General features: G+C 41.1%; 1 protein-coding gene and 1 long non-coding RNA gene across 3 annotated transcripts; one reads left to right on the forward strand and one right to left on the reverse strand.

Moving 5' to 3' along the window:
* Positions 1–2026: 2026 nt before the first annotated feature.
* LOC120433757 (oocyte zinc finger protein XlCOF6-like) lies at positions 2027–6580 on the reverse strand. Its single transcript, XM_039600611.1, has 3 exons — positions 6574–6580; positions 2898–4522; positions 2027–2572 (listed from the first exon to the last, which is right to left on the reverse strand). The coding sequence occupies exons 1-3, from the start codon at positions 6578–6580 to the stop codon at positions 2210–2212; spliced, it is 1995 nt and encodes a 664-aa protein (XP_039456545.1). The 3' UTR covers positions 2027–2209.
* A 3975-nt stretch (positions 6581–10555) lies between these two features.
* LOC120438208 lies at positions 10556–14851 on the forward strand. 2 transcript variants are annotated; one of them, XR_005611719.1, is made up of 3 exons: positions 10556–10679; positions 14136–14295; positions 14510–14851. It is a non-coding gene; the product is annotated as an uncharacterized LOC120438208 (long non-coding RNA). The 2 variants fall into 2 exon arrangements; XR_005611720.1 differs by lacking the exon at positions 10556–10679 and adding an exon at positions 11067–11125.
* Positions 14852–23344: the final 8493 nt, after the last annotated feature.

The following is a 23344-nucleotide window of genomic DNA, read 5'->3' on the forward strand; positions in this document are numbered from 1 at the left end:
TCCTACTTCTCATTCATGTACTCTGCATTGTGCATCGTGTTGAAACTGTCCATATCTGTCCTTGTAAAATGATTATTTCTTTTAAGAATAAATAGCTGAGAAAAAAAAACATCAAAGTTGAGGTAAGTGGTTACTGTTCACCACAACTAAACAGTATTGTGTTTTGTTTTGTTCTTTTTAATCTGAAATTAGTTTCCGAGGGTCAAATTTGATTGAAAATTAAGAATTGGAAAAAATTAAACCAACAACCAAGTGTCAAAAAAACTGTAATGCCTCTAAAGGCCACTTAAGGCCGGTTCTAAAAACAAGTCAGTCCCTAAAGCCAGTTTAACCTTTGACGTATATACAGTATTACAAGATAACACAGTCTGAGTAGAAGCAACAGGATGACTGCAGTAGCTGACATTAACAGGTTATCTGGAAGTTACAAAGAGCAGCTGACCTACATTTGCTCGCTTTTTCAAGACAGTATTTAAATAAACATGCCTGTTACCCACCGCATAGCTGGACCGGCCATTGGGCATACTGGGCATTTGCCCGGTCCGATGATGATTTTTCATTTTTATGTTTGTTTGTTTTTGTAACGGTATAAACAATGAAACGTGGTGGATTAGCCAATTGGTCATGATCAACTCTGGGCTGGACCAATTACAATACATCTGTATTGAGGGGAAAAGGAACGTGATTCGTCCCGAACTTCAGCTAGAATGAAAAAAAGACACAAAGCTGGGGTTATTATGACAGTGTACATCACTGTCACAACAGCGTTGTTTTAGTTCAAAGGCTTTATGGTTTTCCTATAATACCTGGTGGTGTAGTCAGTGATTTTTGTCAGTTCAGCCTGATATATTATGTTTAACCCGAGTTCCCACCCGGTCAGCTGGTGGGTAACAGGCCTCTCCGAAAACGTTAGAGCACTTATGGAAATATGTGATGTCTTGATAAATCGAGCAGATATTTGAAGTTTACACAGCTACATTCATACAAAATATCTTAAAAGTTTACTTTGTGACCCAGAAAGAGTAATATTTCAAACTCCACCACTCTGTGTTCCTCCGCCACTGCCTCGTTTGAGTTTTGGACGAAATGGATTCTGGGATATTGCATTTCGTCATTTTGAGCTGATTGGAGACCAAAACAGCCAATCAGATATTTTTTTGCATCCAAGTCTGTAGTGCACCCATTTACATTCAGAGATGCATGCAGCCAGTTCATTTCAGCATTAACCAGCTTTCTACCAACAGCAGGACAAAAACAGCAGATTCGATCATGGAGACACTGAATCTGCTAAACTAATTAAAACATTGTAAGTGCAGGTCTTCAGTTTATGTTTCTTTGTGAAAACAGCACAGCAAAGGAGACTCTGTGACGTTTTGGTATAAGGGATAAATCTTCTGACCAAACCTGCTGGGACTGTGTGAGGTCCTGAGGCTAAGAGTAAGGATTTATCCACAGGAGAGCTGCGTTCTTACAAACCATCCCACTGTGTAAACCTGACATCTGTGGAACAGCTGAGCTGTATGATGTGTACAAGGACACAAAACATTATTTACCATCAGATCCCGAGCCCTCCATGTGTTAATCAAGAAACTGCTGCTGTGCTACATCCATAAATAATGAATAAATTAGGAGCTAAAGCTAAAAGGACAGTTTATTTGTTCCAGCTTCATGTGAATACATTCAAGAACATCACAGATGAAAGAAACATTAACAACTTCCACATTACATAAAGCAAGAAAAATAGTTTTTCTTTCAGGTGGTTTCAGAAAAAACAAAAACATCAAACACCTCCAAGACTCTCTTTGAAAGAACTAAAAACCTTTATTCTCATGGTCCAATCATGAGTGAACTCCCCGATGAAGCCTTGTGTGCTAAAACATGTCAGAGTTTTAAAGGTTAAACATGAGTTTCCAAAACATTTTGCTGGAGAACAATGAACTATTTGACTGAGTTTCAATTATTTACAGACGAGCAAAACCAGGAGAGAGAAAAAAGGGCAAAACTGACTCAGTAAAACGACAGAAAATAAGATCCCATGTGCATCTGTATTATGTAGAAGTTCAGCCCAGCAACCAGTTCAGTTCAACACAAGTTTAAATGATTCTATCTGAACTCTGTGGAGCCTGATCTCAAGCTTTTGAGTCTGACTCTGAAACCAGAGGATCTTTCTGTCTCTTCAGATTCACTGTGATCCAGTGATGGAGTGATTTCAGCCCTGAGTGATCACGCTGATGTTTGTGTGCTGTGTGTGCTTGTGTGGTTTCTCTCCTGTGTGGGCTCGTTTGTGTGTTTTAAGGTCACCTGCAGTGGTGAAGGATGACCCACACTGATCACAGAGGTGCTTTTTAACCCCACTGTGAATCAGTTCATGTCGTTTTAAGTCACGTGATGTGGTGAAGCTTCTCCCACATTCTTTGCAGTATTTCAGTTTGTCTCCAGTGTGTCTGTGTTGATGTGTTTTTAGGTCAGCTTGGCAACTGAAAGTTTTTCCACAGAGGTCACAACGAAAGTCTTTCCCACCACCACAGTGATGACAGGGTTGAGAACTGGATCCTTCTGTGTCGCTCTGCTTCTAAACAAAGACACAAAGACAGTGTAAGTCAGTCCTTCAACACTTTTATCCTGAACGTCGCCTGAAATAAAGAGCATCTCTGCAGACGTCCAATTACATTTGACTGTTTCAGTTAACACACTCAGTTTACTGGGCTGCAATAACTACAATACTACCACCATAACACTACAGTAATAATAAAATTATAACTGAAATGAAAATCTGAATTATCACTCAGAGCTGCTTTTCCATGCAGTAGAATTGCTAACATGCTAACACAGTTTAATGAGCAGAGTTGTTCCACACAGTCAGGCTAAAATGACAAGATAACAATATAAATACATACCTCACAGTAACTGCACTTGTAGAGTCTCTTTCTGGTGTGGATCTGTTGGTGTCGTCTCAGGTAATGTGGAGATTTAAAAGTCTTCTCACACAGGTCACATTTATAAGGTCGTCCCTCAGTGTGGGTAAACATGTGTCGTTGTAACTTTTCGTCTGTTGTAAACTCTTTGCTACATTGTTCACAGCAGTGCACATCATGTCTGGTGTGAATGCGTAGGTGTGTATTTCGGTGCCCTCTCTGGCTGAAAGTTTTTCCACAGATGTCACAGCTGTATGCCTTAATTCCAGAGTGGGTAACTAGATGACTCTGTAAGTGACCCCTTTGAGTAAAAGCTCTGCCACACTGATCACAGCTGTACGCTTTAACTCCACTGTGGATGAGTTGGTGTCGTTTTAGGGAAATCTTCAAGGAAAAAGACTTTCCACACAAGTCACAGCTGAACGGTCTCTCTCCAGTGTGGATGACCTGATGCTGTTTTAGTTTAGCCTTCTCAGTAAACTCCTTCCCACACTCGTCACAGCTGTATGCCTTAATTCCAGAGTGGTTAACTAGATGTTTCTGTAAGTTGCACCTGTGAGTAAAAGCTCTGCCACACTGATCACAGCTGTACGCTTTAACTCCACTGTGGATGAGTTGGTGTTGTTTTAGGTGAGACTTCCTGGAAAAAGACCTTCCACACAAGTCACAGCTGAACGGTCTCTCTCCAGTGTGGATGACCTGATGAAGTTTTAGTTTAGCCTTCATAGCAAAATCCTTCCCACACTCGTCACAGCTGTATGCCTTAATTCCAGAGTGGGTAACTAGATGACTCTGTAAGCTGCCACTGTGAGTAAAAGCTCTGCCACACTGATCACAGCTGTACGCTTTAACTCCACTGTGGATGAGTTGGTGTTGTTTTAGGGAATCCTTCCTGGAAAAAGACTTTCCACACAAGTCACAGCTGAACGGTCTCTCTCCAGTGTGGATGACCTGATGAAGTTTTAGTTTAGCCTTCTCAGTAAAATCCTTCCCACACTCGTCACAGCTGTATGCCTTAATTCCAGAGTGGGTAAGTAAATGTTTCTTTAAGCTGCTACTGTGAGTAAAAGCTCTGCCACACTGATCACAGCTGTACGCTTTAACTCCACTGTGGATGAGTTGGTGTTTTTTTAGGGAAATCTTCAAGGAAAAAGACTTTCCACACAAGTCACAGCTGAACGGTCTCTCTCCAGTGTGGATGACCTGATGAAGTTTTAGTTTAGCCTTTACAGCAAACTCCTTCCCACACTCGTCACAGCTGTATGCCTTAATTCCAGAGTGGGTAAGTAAATGATTCTTTAAGCTGCTACTGCGAGTAAAAGCTCTGCCACACTGACCACAGCTGTACGCTTTAACTCCACTGTGGATGAGTTGGTGTTTTTTTAGGGAATCCTTCCTGGAAAAAGACTTTCCACACAAGTCACAGCTGAACGGTCTCTCTCCAGTGTGGATGACCTGATGAAGTTTTAGGTTAGCCTTCTCAGTAAACTCCTTCCCACACTCGTCACAGCTGTATGCCTTAATTCCAGAGTGGTTAACTAGATGCCTCTGTAAGCTGCTACTGTGAGTAAAAGCTCTGCCACACTGATCACAGCTGTACGCTTTAACTCCACTGTGGATGAGTTGGTGTTGTTTTAGGTGATCCTTCCTGGAAAAAGACTTTCCACACAAGTCACAGCTGTATGCCTTAATTCCAGAGTGGGTAACTAGATGACTCTGTAAGCTGCTACTGCAAGTAAAAGCTCTGCCACACTCGTCACAGCTGTATGCTTTAACTCCACTGTGGATGAGTTGGTGTTGTTTTAGGTGACCCTTCCTGGAAAAAGACTTTCCACACTCGTCACAGCTGTATGCCTTAATTCCAGAGTGGGTAACTAGATGACTCTGTAAGCTGCTACTGTGAGTAAAAGCTCTGCCACACTGATCACAGCTGTACGCTTTAACTCCACTGTGGATGAGTTGGTGTTTTTTTAGGTAATCCTTCGTGGAAAAAGACTTTCCACACAAGTCACAGCTGAACGGTCTCTCTCCAGTGTGGATGACCTGATGCTGTTTTAGTTTAGCCTTCACAGCAAAATCCTTCCCACACTCGTCACAGCTGTATGTTTTCTCTCTCTTTCTTCTGTGAGGTTTGTCGGCCTCCTGAGAGCGCTGACTTCTTGGTCCATGTTGGTCCTGCAGTGACAGAGATACAAACAGAGGCAGTGAGTGAAATGCAGTCGTGGAACAACCTCAACCTTCAAACTCCCTCCATTAACACTAGTTTTAAACCTGAAGGTGGAGGGTGGCACCAAACACCTTAAAGGTCTCTTATCCCCACCTGCTGGTAATAGTAACACATTACATCCAACCTGGTGCTAAAAATAATTCATGACTGTTCAAACACTAAACTCATGCCCATCCCTCCTGATTGTATGTACACCAGTGTTGGGTAAGTTACTTTAAATTAGTAACTTAGTTACATTACTAGTTACTTCTATCAAAAGTAACTCAGTTCAAGTTACTCGTTACTTTCAAAGTAACTAGTTACTAAGGAAAGTAACTTTGGTTTTACTCAGACTTCTCTTGTTAATGTGTTGCTTCCGTAACTGGATACCCAGCGAGAGTTCCAGTCTTCTAGCTTGCTTACTTGCCACAAGTGCACTGTGCCAACTACCAATAGAAAGGAAAAGATAATGTGCATATTTCCACGAGAGAAATCACGCCTGGACCGTCGTTGACGCGGCCATGATTCTAGCCTACGTCACACAGCGTCATGTGCGCTTTTACATCCAACACAAAAACTGCAGTCGTGGTGCTTTGATTGTACTCAGAACTTGGAAATTCTGCCTTCTGAATAGGAAGATGTAGGTAACACCAGACTGCAGATGAGCTGCATACAGGGCTGGACTGGGACAAAAAATCGGCCCGGGCATTTTGACTAGAGACCGGCTGTCATGATCCTGGGTCTTTTGACCCAGTGTTGTAAGTTTGAGTTTATTTTGTTCATTAGGTTATCTAAGTTCATTTGTTTATTAGATTCCCCTTGTGTATCCAACCCCTGTTAAGTCTCCGTTGTCCTTCATGTGTTTCATGTCTGTGTTTCTTATGTTGTCATGTTTGCGTTTCATTATACTTCCCATTTTATTTTGAAAGAGGTCCTGTGTTCCTGCATTTTGTTTTACTCTTCCCCTGTGACGTTGTTATGTTCATGTTGTGTCTACTGTGACTTTCTGTCCCATGTTTCAGGTCCCTATGTTCTGTCTCCCCAGTCTGTTAAGTTTACATGTCTTGAGTCAGTCTGTGTGTTTCCTGTTTTACTTTCACAGTCTATGTCCTATGTTAATGTTTCTAGTTTTGCTTCCCTTGTCTCGTCCTGTGTAATTACTCCCAGCTGTGCTCTCCTCCTGTGGCTCATTCCCCCTCGTTATCCCACAGTGTATTTAAGCCCCATGTTTCTCTTTGTCAGTGTTGCGTCCTCCCTCATAGCTGTGTGATTTTCCCCTGTGGCTCCTTGTGCTTTAGTTTTCCCAGTTTAGTTTAGTTTAGTTTTGTATTGTTTTTTGTGTCCCACTCCACGCCAGCAATAAAGCTGTGTTTTTTGAGTTTACTTTTTGTCTCTGCGAGTTTGCGTTTGGGTCCTACTCTTGCCTGCACACAGCCGTATTGTGACACCGGCCCGCCATTATAGGAAAAATCATTAAAGCCTTTGAATGAAAACAAACACTGTTGTGACAGTGATGTACACTATTCTGATGGTATATATGCATCAATCTATCAATCGTTTGTTGTAAGATTCAGATAATTATTTTTTAAAAGCGAGACATTTTAAATGAGAATAAGAAAGTATTTCTTTGTGTCCCCCTTTCCCTGTTAATGCCCTACCTGGCCCCCTGGCAACACTTTGCTAGACCCGCCCCTGCACAGTTACCAGCTGTCAGCTACTTAGAAAAAGGATCCTGGTGTTATTTGTCTCTCAGAAACAGTTCATAACTTCCCTTCAACTCATCCATGCAACCTAAAAGGTAAACCTGTTTCTCCATCACCTGTTCTGCTCTGATGATTCAGTAAGGACATCTCCTGGTTTCATCTTCATGTTTCCCTCTCACCAGATAACCAAACCGATATCATGACCAGCAGCTTTACAGCTGTGGCTCCAGCAAACATCAGCTGATACTAGAAAGTAATATTAAATAAATTCTAACAACAGCTGATCAAACGTGGTGCTGTTGTTTAACGCAACATCCACTGGTTTCTTCTTTCTGGCGCAAAGTGGGCGATAAACAAAGAGAGAATAGCCGATCAGCTGATCATTGATCAGTTTCATGATTGAAGTAGAAATGGGAGGGGGAGAGAATGAGAGAAGAAGAGGCAGCTGACAGCAAAGACACAGAATAACTTTAGCTTTGTGTCTTTTTCATTGTAGCTGAAGTCCGAGACAAACTGTTCCTTTTCACATCAATACGAAACGCGTAATATTTCCTCTGAATATGAGACGATTCCGTTTTTTAGGGGACGGTTGGCAACTCTAATAATTAACCTTATGAACAAAATAAAGTTCAACATCAGTAACATAGCACCCACCCAGCTGTATAGAAACCCCGTCATGCTAGCTAGCACGCAGTACGAAAAAGTCAGCATAACGAAAATAAACTCCACCTAAACTTGGTTTATATCTGACCCAGATAGACTGCAGGTCATAACTTCTTACCTGAAGTTCAGTTCACCTGACACTTGGACCAGGGGCCACTTCGGGTCTCTCCTCTTGCCTCCCCTTTCTCTCATCCACCTGCTGGCCTCCACCACTTGCTAGTGTTACTGAATCTGTGGAAGCTCCGCGATGCCACCACACGAAGTAACGCATAACGAGCCTATCTAAATCCCAGTAACGAGTAACACGTTCCTGGTTTTGGCATAATAACTAGTTACCGTGCTCGTTACCACAATAATAACGTAGTTACTGTAACGCGTTACTGTAACGAGTTACTTAATAACGCGTTAGTCCCAACACTGATGTACACACACACACACACTTTTATATTATTTTATAATTTATATTATATTGTTGTTTCCTATTACATATTTCTATAATTTGTATAGATTTATACATAACTATTCAGTGATAATAAATCCTATGTTTGTTTATTTGTTTATTCATAAGGAACCCCATTAGCTTCCACAACAGATGTTGCTCGTCTTCTGTCAAATACAATCACATGGAGGAAAAAACATGGCGACGGAGAATGAGAAGGGTGAAAGCGGATCGTTGAATGAAACAGATGAACCAGAATTGGTTTGTAAAATGCAGCAACTTCACTGGTGTGGAACTGGTTTAGCTTTTCGTCCGTCAGATACACAACAAAGCACTATTTGTGGTAGAGCATGCTAGCAGGCCGTCGTTATTACTGTGTTTTTGTGGAGTTGTAAAGTATTTTGTCTAGTGTCAATTATATCGTCAGCTACATCGTTAACACAAATTTCAAATGTATATCGTGATAAATATTTATATCGCCCTGCTCTGTCACCTTCTGTGTTGAGCTCATTGTTTTCTCTGTAGTGGCTGAGCTGAGTCCAAGTAGCTGAAAATGTTCCTCTGCTGCTCCGTCAGACTCTTCTCCTCCTGCTGATCAGCTGGGACACAAAACAGATCTTTGTTAGGCTCCACACTGCACTGAAGAGTCAAAGTGTCTCATATGTTCATCTGACAAGACAAGGAACACATTTTTGTTTCCCGAGGTGGGCAACTTATTGGAAACAAACACAAAAGGTTTGAGCACTGATACCTGGCATTGCTGGCATTGAAAGATGCAATGGCAGCAATGTGGATGGTCAAGACTAAAACCCTGCTGTCTTTGCTTAATGATTGGTTTGAGTCTTGACAATCCACATTGCTGGCATTGCATCTTTCAATGTGTTTGTGGGTGGTGGTTGAATGCACCAGTGTAAGTGCAGTATTAACCCCGATTCTTTTGTCCCCATGATAGAACAGAGAAAACCGACTCATAGTGTGTTAAAACATTTATATTTCTTTTTATTCAATCATCTTCCGGAAGAGAGAGACCCCTGCACAGCCCAAACGCCGGTTGCAGGATCTCTAACATTAGAATCATAAACTGTGTCTCATATAATTATTATTTTGGTACTTTACACGTCACAGTTTTGACACAAACATTGCTTATATGGCAAAGTTCCTCTTTTCTGTCTGGCTTCCTCTATCTATTAATATGCTGTACAGCTCTACACTTCCTGTTTTCAGTCTGGGTGAGCACTTAGTTTGTGAGTCAAAAGTGGCCTTGCTTTACAAACCTTCATTATTAAAGTTCATAAAACAATATAATAAGAAAATAAGGATACTAAGGATATTAATTACATGACAGCAGCCACTCAGACTCTACTCAAAGGATTACCACAATTAACCTAACAGACCTACACCTTGGTTCACAGATTCACTTTGTCTAAGGTTTATTTCTGGGATTTCACACAACCCAGTATTCAGATCATGAATACATAATGGGCTTGGATTTACAACATTATGAATGAAATGTGCTCTATTTGGAAGCAGCATGTCCCCCTCTCCTTTCCAGGGGTTGTGTGTGAGACTTTAAATCATCAAACTGTAAATTACAAGTTGTAAATTGATCCCTTTACCCCTGGTCCTAAAATGAATATTTATTTTCTTACTCTTCTTATATTTATTGTTTGTTTACTTGCACTGCTGTAAGCCTCGTCGTCTCGTCTCTCTATATACTGGACTGTATGTAGCGGAGATGACAATAAAGTTTACTTTGACTTCAGCAGCGAGCAGGCGCACCTCGCAAACGGAGGGCGCCCTTACTCCCAGCAAATGGACGATAGAAAACCGATCGGTGCCTACAACATTCCCAATATGCGCTGGCATGATGTCGGGGCAGCATGAATACGAGCAATTTTTTTTTTATTTTATTTTTTTTCGCCGCCCCCCACCACGATGCCGCTCCGGGCAACCGCCCGTGTCTCCGGTATCAAAAACCGCTTCTGCCTTTACTACTGTGCTTTGATGTCGCTTGTAAGGGTGAAACTCATTGTGAAACGTTTGAGAACCACTGCTACAGAACAATGGAGATTCCCGTTATATGGTAACACCTGCACCTCACGTGACGCCCAGAATTGTACAATACTGATGCTTGAGAGCGCGCGTGTGATGCAAGTATGTGTAGAGTGTTGAGCGCGTGATCAGTGGAAAAACAACTCACGAAACTTGACCTTTCTATACTCGTGGCTCACTTGCACTTCTAATCTATTCGTTTGCACACTTACACACACCCAGCTGTGGTTTCCTGTTTTGCTACACTCTGGAGAGCCTCGCCTTTAACGGTCTTCTCTCACAGAGAGCAACAGAAAACCTCACTCAGAAAACTTCGAAAAACTCAAGATTGACTGAACTCAGTTCAAAGTTACCTTGACACTTACCTTTAGACGTGAGAGGTAGTGATGGTCCGCTTGAAGCTGACGCTCCGGTGCGTGTGCCAAAAAGATCAACACACTGCTTCAAAATAGTGATGTGTCGGTCGCGAACGAAATGGCTCTTAGAGCCGAATCTTTGACGTGAACGACGCAAGCCGTGGGTTTTTCTCTTTCTCTCACCCTCTCTCTCGCACTTTTTTCCCGCTTCACTCCGCACTCGAGCCTTGTGCTTTGCGCTGGGCAGAGGGGGGAGGGGTGGTAGTTACACTCTCTAGCACAGGAACCGAGCAGGAGGGAGAGAGAGAGAAAGAGAGCCAGGGACAACAACGTCACATTAGAAAGGTATAGTAATCATCCACAACTATTTTCAGTTGCAGATGATAAAGGATTCAGAAAGTTTATTCATGCAGGCCCATATGACAGAGAATGTGCACCTTCTTTTTCATATTTTAATTTATATTTAATTGTGTTGTGGTTTGCAGTGTTTTGTGTTGTTTCACTTTAAATTTGTTTAAAAGGAAAAAGCTGAAATTATAAATAGTTAAAAGTTGAACTGTGACTAGTTGGTTTTTGTATTATATGATTTATTTATTACATTTTATATCTGTGGAATAAATAAAAGTATATTTACGGTGGCTCCTAGAGAAAAAGCACGTACAAACCCCAAAACACGTACAAAACACAACAGAAGTGCTCCAGGATGCTCGGCGCAGTGTTGAGCTTTTGTTACCTAGAGCCTATACAGCCAGCAAGTACCAACGACCGGATTTGGTGTGTGGTAGTAACAGGTAAATGAACATTTTTTTTAATTATTTGAATATATATGAGTGCTTGTGTATAAATATACAAAAAATACACATATGCTTTCAATTGTGTAATTTAAGTGATCTAGGTAGCTCTGTTTTGGAAGTTCAGTTCATGCTAGAAATGGGTTTTTGGTGTTTTAACATGCTTTGGAGTTTCTCCGAAAGAGCCGGCTCTTTTTAGTGAGCCAAGCCGAAAGAGCCAGTTCTCTAAAAAGAGCCGGAAGTCCCATCACTAGTTGTGTAATATGCTGGTATTGATATGATCAAAAATGAACTGAGTTGTTTCCTATTCTATAGAAATTGTACATCTAATTAATAACAAGGCTTTCTGCTGATGTTACTAATTAAAAATGTATTGTTTTATTTTTAAGCAACAACTTTTTAGCATGCAATCAGTCCATGCTGTACAGGACAGATTTGTAAACTGTGCATACAAAAATAGACTATTTTACAAAATTGCTCATTCAACAAATGTAAATCACAGCAGATTTTTGTTGTTGTAGGTGCACTGTCACAACTAGAAATGTGGGGGGAACTCCTCAAAATTGAAGGCAGAACAGGAAAATACATGGAAATAACAATTTTCCTTTAAGCACATCAGTAAAGGTCGATCCGGATACTTGATACGATCCGGATACTCCTGAGAACTCTCAGGAGGAGTAACATCACACAGAGACTGCTGGTGTCCTTCTACAGAGCCACCATTGAGAGTGTTCTAACATACTGCATTTGCATATGGTACACTAGCTGCACAGGAGCCCAGAGGAAAGCACTAGGAGGGATCATTAACACTGCCCAAAAGATCACTGGCTGCCCACTCACCACACTGGAAGTCCTACACAACATCCACTGTCTCAAAAAGGCCCAAAACATCATTAAAGACACCTCACATCCTGGCCACTCCCTGTTTGAACTGTTGCCCTCAGGCAGACGGTACAGGGCAATCAGTGTAAGGACTAATAGACTCAAACACAGCTTTTATCCAACCGCAATAACACATCTGAATACTGCAAAATAATGTACTTCACACCTCTCTTATGTTAATCCATTCATGGTCTGAGGCATGTATGTGGGAATGTATGTGAATGTTTACTGATATGTCTTATTAGTATTTTAAGTATTTTATTTATTGTTTATTTTATTTATTGAAATTTTATGGTTTTATTTATTTCTGGTATTGTTAGGGATGACGCATTGATTGGGGACCTTTTTTAATTTCATTGTACGTGTGACAATGACAATAAAGATTCTGATTCTGATTCTGATTCTGATAACTGTTGGTATAGGTATGACATGAATTTGAATCTCCATTATCACAGGTTTTAATTGGGAGGCAACATGCAGATATACAGGAGGACTATAAACAGCGATTCCTATTGCATACAACTGTTTTAGAAAATACCAACAACACTGTTAATTTATCGCTTGCTGGTCTATAGACTTTACAGTGTGGATGGATGGAAAATCCACCTGGCTCCACTCTTGCTGAATTGGTGCTACAAACAACTCTGCGCTCGGCTTTCCTGGCTGTGTGTGGATTTATACTTACAAATTTTGACCCTATTTTTCTTCCTTTCAGCTGATTGGTCAATTTCATGTCAATCACCAATTAAACAATGCAATCAGAGAACATCTCCAAAAGTTGATTCTGTTCATCTGGACGAAGCGTTTTCAGTGGGAGAAAATGCTGAAAACGCTACGTCCAGATGAACAGAATCAACTTTTGCAGATTTACTTACCTGGATGATTGAGCATGCATCAAGACAATCAGAGAACAGATAGGTTTGGCTGTTGGAGGGCTGCTTTACGGAGCATCAGGTCCTGGAAGAATAAATTCCCTTTTACATACCAGACCAGCATTTTTCTTCATTACCACGAAGGAAAACAGTCTGTGTGTGTCCGAGTTCAGTGGTTTTTGTGTCACAGGGCTTATAATATGTGTAAAAATCTGGCCAGGGACCATCACATCACACTGCTATCATATTTTTCTGTTACTATCATGTTTCTTTTCTGAGATGTCGTTACTTTTATGACAGATGTAACGAGAAATCTTCCTGAAAGTAAAATGTTTTATTCTAATCAAATATTTGATTCTGATAACAGATAAAGATTTTTTTTTTACTTTTGTTCCGCTATGATAGTTTATACAAATTTTGGCCAATTCCTATTTATTTTAATAGGCTTTAGCCCACAAAAAGTCGCCAGCGACAGGTTTTTCCAGACCTGTCTCGTCAAACCTGAGCTCTACCAGGGGCCCAACACGCCTGGACTTTTAGAAGAAAAGAGATGTCCGAAAATAAACCACAGGGTCAAATACTTGATTTTGTTCAGTGTTTTTGAATTGACTAATTTAAATATTTTAGTCATGTACATTTTGATTGCCTTTTTCAGTAAAAACAGCAAAATTTCAATTTCTTTTTTTTTCTGTCATTAATCCTTGATTACACTCATATAGTATACAGTAGAGGAAAAAACCTACCAGATGTGTAAAGTAGTAGTAATACTGAAAAAAGGGACAAAAGCACACACACTCACAGCTGATTTTATGACACTTTTACAGCTAAAACAATATATAATTCCGGTTATCCTGCGTAACATTATTGGGGATAAAGGGTTAAGGAACATAATTAATTTTTTAGTTTAGCTTGTGTTTACTATTTTTTTTTATCACCACACAGTAAACATTAAGTAATATGTAAAGTGTCCATTTATCCTCCATGCCTGGTCCATTATCTTAAGCTTAGGCTGCTGCCCCCCGCAACCCAATCCGGTACTAAGTAGAGAGGCCCAGAGTTCGCTCTCTCCAGGCACTTGGTCCATCCTCCGGGGGAATCCCAAGGCATTCCCAGGCCAGCTGAAAAACATAGTCCCTCCAGCATGTCCTGGGTGTTCTGGGTCTCTTCCTGGTGGGACATGCCCAAAACACCTCACCAGGGAGGCATCCTAACCAGAGGCCAGGATCTAATCTGTCCTTTTTGTATGTTCCCCTCAGGTTGCCATGGTAGCAGATACAGGGAGAACAAGTGTAGACGATGCCACAAGAAGGATGATGAAATTCCTCATATCACCTGAGCTGGCTGTGGAGTACAACATGCTTGGCCGACATGGGAAAAAAAAGTTCAGAGATTTGCGTCTTTTTAATGTTGTGTATGGTAAGTTAGTTTCACTTGAGACATTTGAACTTTAGAAAACTAAACTTTTTTAATAGTGTGTGAAAGTGTAACTGAGATTGGTTATCATGCAATTTGTATACATTTTTTGAGGCAATAAAGTGAAATAAACATTGTTGTTTGCAAATCATCACCAAATGAAGTAAGCTAAGATTAACTTTACTTTGGCTTGCCCATTTTTCTTCTTCATTTGCAGAGACACTGAAGAATAATTATTTAACATCAAAAGTCAACTTGCAAGAAGCAGAGAAGGCTCTGTCCAAGTGGTTCACTGGAGCTAAAGACAGAGGAGGACTGAGGGCTGCAAGGGTACAAAATAGACTTACGGCTCTGTAAAAAAAACAAAAAACGAAACCCTGCTGATTCAAGATAAACTTTTGAGTTTTCCATCTGACTTTTTCCCCATGTTGCTACAGTTCCAAATATCTAAGGAATTTTGCTGTAGTTTGACATTTCTAGTTTTTTAAAAGTTTACACACTTTGGTATACAGTTACGTAAAATCACAGTTGTTGGACAAAATAAATGTGAAAAATGTTGTTTTGTGTACCCTCGTGATTTTTGAAAAAAAAATTTATTTACAAACTAGTATTTGTTTGCGGTCAATATATTTGGTGTCTTTCTGTCACAGAACCCGTATTGGCCGTCTGATAAATTGATTTTGTGACTGTTTTGCTACATGGGGCCCACTCAATGCCAGAAATTTGCCAATTCAAACTAGAAGTAAGATGCAACTACAGAACCCACTGATAATGCCATTCTAACTTTTTAGCTCATGTTTTCCTCATGTTGTACCCACAAAAAAATTGAGAGGTGGGGCCCGGGTGGGTTTCTGTGTACTTTGCCTAGTTGGGGCCCATTTAGTTCCCAGACTTTACCAATATAACACCGAGATGGGCTTATAAAATGGGGCCATTATGGAACCCGCGGACAATCCTATATGGGGCCCATTTTCAGCCCATTTCCAAACCATATGGGCCCCACATATAAATGTTGGCTGGGGCAGGGTATCCCTCAGCAGCAGTTACAATATCTTCAGAGTGACAAACTGCATTTAGCAGAACACCAATTTAAATTCAAAGAACTGGAGAATGCAGTTTATACAAACCGGGTCCACTAAACTACTCCACCTGAACAGGAGAGGAGCGCTTCCTGAACCGGTGTTTGTCAAAACATCACACATTGTCAGATTGGCCGAAAACGGCGTTCACACCTCCGTCGCTCCAGTACAGCTGAGCAGACTGCAGCCGTGGGAGAGAGTGACTGTGTTTCACACGCTCAGCTCGAGCTTTCTGATCCTGGACTTCATGACAGATCGACCACTGTGAGTAACACTGTTTGGTCTTCCGTGGACTCTGTATCTCCTAAATCAGATAACTCTGCTACTGTGTGTTTGAACTCTACAGACATTATTCAGAGTGACACCTCGGTGTCAAGTTATTCACCGGTTGTCCTCGCTAGTGATCTTTGTGTTCCTGAGCCGTCAGACTCTGGTAATGCTCGCAGTGTTTTCTCTGAGTTAGCCAATATGGATTTTCCAGCTGTTGAGCTGAACAAAGGACTGTTATTCCACCCCAGACTCACCTACACGCTGTTACTGGCATTGTATCCCCGCTGGACTGTTTTACTCCCCAGCCTCTTAATTCTGAGGTTTCCCAGCCTGAGCCCAGCCACACACCATCAACAGTTGTAAATAAAACAGTGCGTGCTGAGGAGCACAAACAGTCTAAGACTGTGTGTTCTGTAGCCGATGCTCCTTCTAGTGACTGGTTTGTGTTCCAACCTGTTTTGTCTTTTCACATTTCCGGTGTTTCCCAGCCAGCCCTGGACACAGTAAAACTTCTGCATCTGAGACTTCCTGTGTTGGTCCGACAGTTTCCCCTCTGTGATCTTTTCTGTGCCTCAGCTGGTAAACGTAAATGGTAACAGAGTGCAACCTGCCATAGTTAAACTGGCTAAAATGCTTGAACTTAGCACAAACTTCTTTGGTTCCTGTTTACACCTCAGCTTCTTCTTATTTTATATATATGGCCTGGTCATGGGGAATGAGACAGAACACAGGAAATATTGGTTTTGTTTTTTGGCTTTTTTTTAAATTTCTCCAAATGATCTCGGAAAAGCACAGTTTTAAGGACAGATTTTTTAGTTTTTGTGGTTTTGAGTGAAAACATTTAAGTTTAACATTAAACACAGGAAGAGTTCCTACTTTGGGTTCCAATTTAAGCAGATTATTAAAGTAGATCTAATTTGACCAACTTCACAGGCACCTGTTGAACTGTCACTAACCCAAAACCAGCGAGAGCTCTAATCCTGCTCCACAGGCTCAGCCTAAAACACCTGTAACTTTCAAGGTCTGAGATAACAATAAATATCAAAATATCACAGTGTAATAATAATTAATATTCATAATAAATGTGTAATAATATTTTTATTATTATTTGATTTGATTTTCCTGTTTGCAGCAAACAATTTTACAAGCAGAGCTGCTGTCAGTCCACAGTAGAGGCCGATCCATCCTCGTCTCTCTACTGCAGAGACACAAACACATCTGGGTTTCTCACATTCATTAAAATCAATTACACTAACAGCTGTAGAAATGTTTAGCTTATTTTAGAGTTTAGACATGTAGGAATGTTTAGTTTGCTTTAGAGCTTAGAAATGTGTTAAGATAGAATGTAGAATTATTGCAGAGACACTGACACTGCCCTGGATATAAATAAAGGCCTGATTGTGTCATGAGCTTAGAAGTAGATTTGTAACTGGATAACTGTGGTCTGGAGGGGAGATGGTATTTATGGCCCCTAGGAAGAGACACACACCCACAGTGTTTTAACTGATATACTCCCACACCTATATGCACACTCACTCACGTGCACGCACATACCAGGTATGCACACACAGTCACTCACGAGCACTCACATAGACACGCGGGTACGCGCACACACAGGCACTCACTTGCTCGTGTACATAGACACAGACACAGAGTTTGCAGCACACTGTGGGGGATTTATGATGGGGTCGCCTCTATAAAGCTGCCTGGAACTAACAAAGGGGTGAAGATTGTTTCAGAGGGACACCGGCCTCGTCTTCCCTTCTAGAAGTGCATGCTTAAATGAAGATGAATAAAGATTTTGTAAAAATAACTACTGAGTTCCGGTGCCATCTCTGGATCCCTCGACGAATAAAAGAACCGGGGTAAAACTGATTTCCCAACAGTTTTGGTGCCGAAACCCTGGGATTCGCTCGAGGCCCAGAGAGGATGAATTGGCAGAGCTGAGATCGTGAAACAAGGTGAACAGAGAGCTAGCTCATGATTAAAAGGTAAGCACCACCTGTTTATTTTCGAACCGTGCATATTGTTTAAAGCCTAAATTATCTGTTCGCTAAGTTCAGCGTGTCTCAGTGTAAATTCACTCAGTATGTTAAAGAAACGGTGTGTGATCCGTCTTAGTTAGTAATTAATAGAATCGGTGTTTCATCCGTGGCGGTGTGTGATCCGTCTTAGTTATTAGGAAAAAGTGGCGGTGTGTGATCCGTCCTCCGTGCGTTAAAGCAGGAAACGTGTGTTACTATTAGTTAGAAAGCGGGGTGAAAGGTGAGGGGCGTGTGTGTCATGGGCTTGGTAGCCCCACCTAGTCTCGGACGCGGGGCTAGGACCTGTGAGGGCAGGAGATCCGGGGTGGTGACCTGGGGATTCGTGGCTCCTTAAATAACTAAGTTGGGGAGAGGTCCCTGTCACAGTCTGAAGTATGCATAAAAGCAGGATCGGTTGCTTTCGCCGGTTAGATTCCGAACTGAGTTGAACCAGTGCCTGATGCAGAAGGAGGGCTGTCTAGTGTGTGTGAAAGCGCAGTTCTGTGTCTCGTCTGAAGTACAGGAGTCAATAGACTATGTGCACGATAGCATATGCTAGTTCCGGTGCGGAAAATCCTGTGTGGAGCTTTGTTTCCGGTGTCCTATTCGCGCCCTGTTTAATGTCCAAAAGAAGTTAACCAAATGAATGAATTAAGCGTCGATTTACATTTCTATAGATGTCTTGGTCATTTACCCAATATATCTGTAAATGATGTTCATCGACTTGTCGATATTTTGCCCCCACGCCTCAGAGCAAAAGAGAAAAGGGATTCAAATGTTATATTTCTCAGCTGTCCCTCGTTTATTGCGGGTGTTATGTTCTAAAAATAACCAGCGATGGGTGAAATCAAGTAGCCAATTTTATTTTTTTGATGCGTGGACATCGTGGACATACAGTACTGCACTTTTTAATTTAGAAGGTAAGTCACAACATACCCTTCATACATACTAATGTATAGAAACCCTCACCAGCAATCGTTCATTTTTTATGTGGCTTTTTTGTTTGTTAACATGGTGTGTAGGTGTGGACATAACGGGAAACATCTGTGACTGTTGTTCACCTGTAGTTTGAATGCTGAACATTTGCCTGTTTAAAGAATAAGACCAGTCACTATACAGAGATGTGCTTCTGGATGTGGACGATGTGTCTTATGCTGCAGTGATGCAGTTCTGCTTGTGTTGAGTGATGCAAACAACCGATCGATCTAAACTCTTTAAACGTCAATCACGTGGTTACCGGCTACCGGCAAAAATAATCTGGACGGTAAGCCAATTTCTGTTTTAGCGCATTTGCGCCGCTGTGTGTTTTTGTGGTCTTCTTTTGTGGCTAATTCAGTGAATTTTGGTCTGATCGTGGTGAAACTTTGTGTGTGGAGTCAGTGATAACTCTGGGAGCTAACCAGCCTATCTTTAATCGGTTACTTACATGAAGTCTGAAGAATTGTTCGGTTTTGTTTGTTTAGCGGACTTCTGCGCATTTACGTAACTGCTCGTTTAATCGCGGCTTATTTTCGGTGTGTTTGGTGGTTGTAGAAATGGTTTATATGACATTTTAGCTGAGATTATGAGGTTTCTGTGGACACCACACATGTCTGGACTTATATTTCTCAACCCGCGTTATAACCGATTAAACGTGATCTCCTCCTTTTTGCCCCCGGTACCGGAGACGTGGGGCTTAAGTGGTTAAACGTCAAAATCTATCATTAGATTTTTTTGTGACACAACAGTGGTGAGTGTTCCCACCTTCTGCTCTTTGGAACTTAACGCAATCTTTCCGTTTTCAAGTTTTGGACATGATTTTGGACTATATCTTCGCAGTAGCGATTTACCGCAAAGTAAAGCTACTGGAAATGTGCAACCCCACATCCGGCCTCAAACCAGGAAGTTAGCATTTTCTCGTGCACATAGTCCATTAAAGTAACAAAAAGAATTTGGGTCTAAAAGTGTGTGTTTGTGGTGTGTAGAAATCGCGGCAGGAGGCCATGTCGCGAATTGTTGCAAACTGTGAAGTCAATTGGGGGTTTAATTTGGTTTTATTTTTTATGGGGAAGAGAAACTGCGGTATCCAGTCCGTGGCGCAGTTTGAATAATTCGTGAGGCAAATGTGGCGCGATCTGAAGATCGTGAGCCTAATTGTCCTAGTTAGGTTGAGGCGTACAAGAGCGGATGGCACCCGCTCTTTGTGCTGATCAGGGCGTTGTCCTGTATCAGCAGAGAAGGTGTCTCGCAGAAAGTTTGAATGGGACTGCGAGAAGCATGAGGTGTGTGTGAGCCAGCCTCAGGGGGCGGGTTCACAGGTGGAACAAAGGAGGAGTAAAATGTGTGTGTGTGAGTGAGAGAGAGAGAGAAAGAAAGGTGGGGGCGAGTGACCTGTGAGTGTGTGTGTGTGAATTCCTTGATGACAAAAAGAGGGAGAAAAAGTAGATTAGTTGATTTCCTGTGAAATAATAATAATTAAGAAATCAAAGTGATCAAATAGGAGAAAATGAACTAAAGTAACTAAAGAAAAACTAAACAGTGGATTAGTGTTAAGGTAATGATGAATAAATTGATAAAATTAATAGTGACATTTAAAGGTGACCAAGTACTCAAGGATGGATGGAGAATTTGTTTGCTGACTGTATGAGAGCTGTTGGGGTGAAAGAAAATGAGGTTGGAGGAGTGAGTGAACACGTTAATGTGTGGGTGTAAAAAAAAAAGAAAGAAAGAGAAAGAAAATAATGACAACAAAGAAAATAAAAAATGTGGAAGTGTGAGTGAGAAATTGTCTCCAACTGGGGAAAGCAGTGACACTACAGGTCATCTTCTTCCCCTGCTGGACACAAAAGAAAACATAATTTGGAGTATTGTGGGTGAAAATAATTAACAACAACATCAAGAAGTTTTTTGTGTTTGCGGTTAAGAACAAATAAAATTTCATTTTCGGGGTTTAAAGTTAGTAGAGTTCAAAACAAAATAAGCGGAGAAGTGCTGCTTTAGGAGTGATGAAAACATATGCAGTCACAGTGAATAATGAAAGTCTCTCAGTCTGTGGGGAACAGGTGGGGAACGGACCTGGATCAATTCTCCACGGGCAGCAGTCGGAAGAAAATTATAGGTTAAGATCATTAGAAATTAAAAACAAAAATAGGAACACCCAGCCAGAATTTTTGGCTGAATTGTTTTGCAGCTTCCCGTCCTCATCCTGAAAAAGCAAGCTCCAAGGAAGCTAATCTCTCCCTGAAGACACAGAGTGCAGTTCCAGAAGCACAAGCATGAACATCAACAGTGGACAGCAGTCCAAGAGACAATACCAGAGACCTGAGCAGAGAGGTCCAGCAGCACTATGGGCAAACGGCATCAGAAAGAGAAGATCCATCATCTTGATTGGATGAATGGAGATGCGTTTCCAGCAAGCTGCAACTTCACTGTGTGTGAAGGACTTTTGAGAAGATTGTTGAAGTTTGACACTTGCCATGTTTGGAGCAAGATGGCAATGAAAGAGACAGTGGGAGCATACACGGGACAAAGCTGAAGAGAACTGACTGCGATTGGACGGCAAAGTGGGAGAGGAGAAAGGAGCAGGTGAGGACAGATGAATGCTGTTTTAGTGTGGGGAATCAAATTGGGTTAAGGAATCTGGGGAGACAAATGACTGCCTTGAAGTGGAGGATTGACAAAGTGTCCAGACCACCACAAAAGGGGGAGGAAGACAAGCACTGAGGTACGCGAGAGTACTGTTAGAGAAAATGGAAAGACAACACCACACATGCACGTGACATGCACTACAGAGAATACAAAATCATACATAAAGTGTTACACATCAACAGAGGGTAATGGTAGAAGGGGTTAATAACACACAGCGTGGTTGCCGAGGGTAACCTGCAAGCATTTGGGGTTTAGCTGTGCCTGACTATGATAGAAATTTTCATTTAGATGTTTCTGAAACAAAATTTGGAGTGAACAGAGTTTTGTTTCAGAAAAAAGGGGGAAGGTACATAAAAGCACACACAGAAATAGAAAATGTCTTAACCCTACTGACACACACACACACACACACACACACACACACACACACACACACACACACACGCAATGAAGCTCATTAGGATCAAACACAATTTTAAGTAGGTAATACTGTTACCATCATCCTGTCTGGTTTATTTAGTGGGTTGAGAAGTGATACATAGACGACTGAATTAGTATTATTTTGGGGAACATGACTGAATGATAATAGAATCCTGCAGCCAGAGTTTAAATGAATAAAACAAGCAGATTTTTGTTTTTTGTTTTGTTTTGTTTTGTTTGTCGTTTCTGATGTATGGGGAAGGTTTTATCATGGCACCCACTCTTAGACTTGGTGTGTTTTCACCTATTAGAAAAAGAATATTCTGGGGCAAGTCCTAGGACCGGGCTTCTGTATTTTTATTTACTTTTGTTTTTACTTTTGTTTTTCAGTTTTATCTGTTGTTTTTCATTTTATTTTTGTTTTTGAACAAGTGCACTGATTTCTGTTTGTGAATTTCTTTTCTTTAAGCAGATCTGCACGACGGGAATTAAAAGCGTTATACGACACGTCGAGAAAACCGTTGCAAGTGAGTTTCTCCAAAAATTAAAATGGGCTCAGGAGAAAGTCACTTATCTGGGACAATTAAAAAGAGAGTCCCTGCCCAAGAAGGATTCACCAAGGCAATCCGATTTAAATTCTTCTTTTTCTTTTGAAATGACGTCATTTTGCTATGAGTGGAAACTAAATGCAACGATAGTTTCCACTATCAGCAAAGAAAGAATGAATGCATGAGTGAAAGAGGAAAAACTGACTGACTGGTAAAAGCTGATAAAAGCTGACAAGACTTGACCACTACTCAAGGTTAACCTCCACCTAGACAGGACAAAAGGGTGGATGAATTTATGTGTGTTTCTTTTTACAGGAGCAGGAAGATGACAGCAGCATCCTAGGTTGCGTGATGATTTAACCTTTTAAATGCCACTTTCTGTGTTTGTGAATCTATCAGGGGTGTTATTCATGGGCTTGTGCGCAGCGTTAACATTTACATTTCTTTTCTACAGCAGAGAGTTAATCATGTGTTTGATTATGTGAGTTACAGCAGGACACACTAATGGTTAATGTTCTTTCTACTACAGGATTACTGGGTTTATGAGTGAAGGGAACTGTGTTTACAGGCTATATGTTGATTATGCTATTACACTGTGTTCTTGGGAAAATGTTGACTATTACAGGGGAGAAGTGAAAGTAATGTGAAACACATCCTGTGTTGAAACCAGTGTCACTCCTTTTACAGCAGGCTTAACTTTATGACCTTTTATAGCACCTCTGGAACCTGTCGACCTGCGCCTGACCACCAGGATTGTCCATCTGTTTTGTTAATGTTTGTTTTTCTAAGAGTGCATGTAGAGGATTCAGCAGAAAACAGACAAGTGACATGAGAAAACAAATAAGAGATGCAGTGTTTATGGAATAGTTGAATATGGGGCTCATTAGCTGGCCACTACTGAGCTCATAGTAAGTGGAGTGACATTGCTTAAGGAAAGTCACCGATTAAATTGTGGAATAAATTGGGATGATTCATGATTTGGGACAAATTATGGCAATAATTGTGATTTAATGATTTGAGAAAACCTGCACATGATACTTGTCTTTTATGCTGAATACTTTATTATTCTTATGATTTATAGTTG

The sequence above is a fragment of the Oreochromis aureus genome, linkage group 3 (genome assembly GCF_013358895.1).
Source record: "Oreochromis aureus strain Israel breed Guangdong linkage group 3, ZZ_aureus, whole genome shotgun sequence".
Lineage (NCBI taxonomy): Eukaryota > Metazoa > Chordata > Actinopteri > Cichliformes > Cichlidae > Oreochromis > Oreochromis aureus.

What these genes read in the sequence shown, in the direction of transcription:
- LOC120433757 (XM_039600611.1), bottom strand. An exon ending in ACAAGTGCAGTTACTGTGAG is followed by an intron (nt 2,573 to 2,897) that starts GTATGTATTTAT and finishes GTCTTTGTTTAG; the next exon opens with AAGCAGAGCGACACAGAAGG.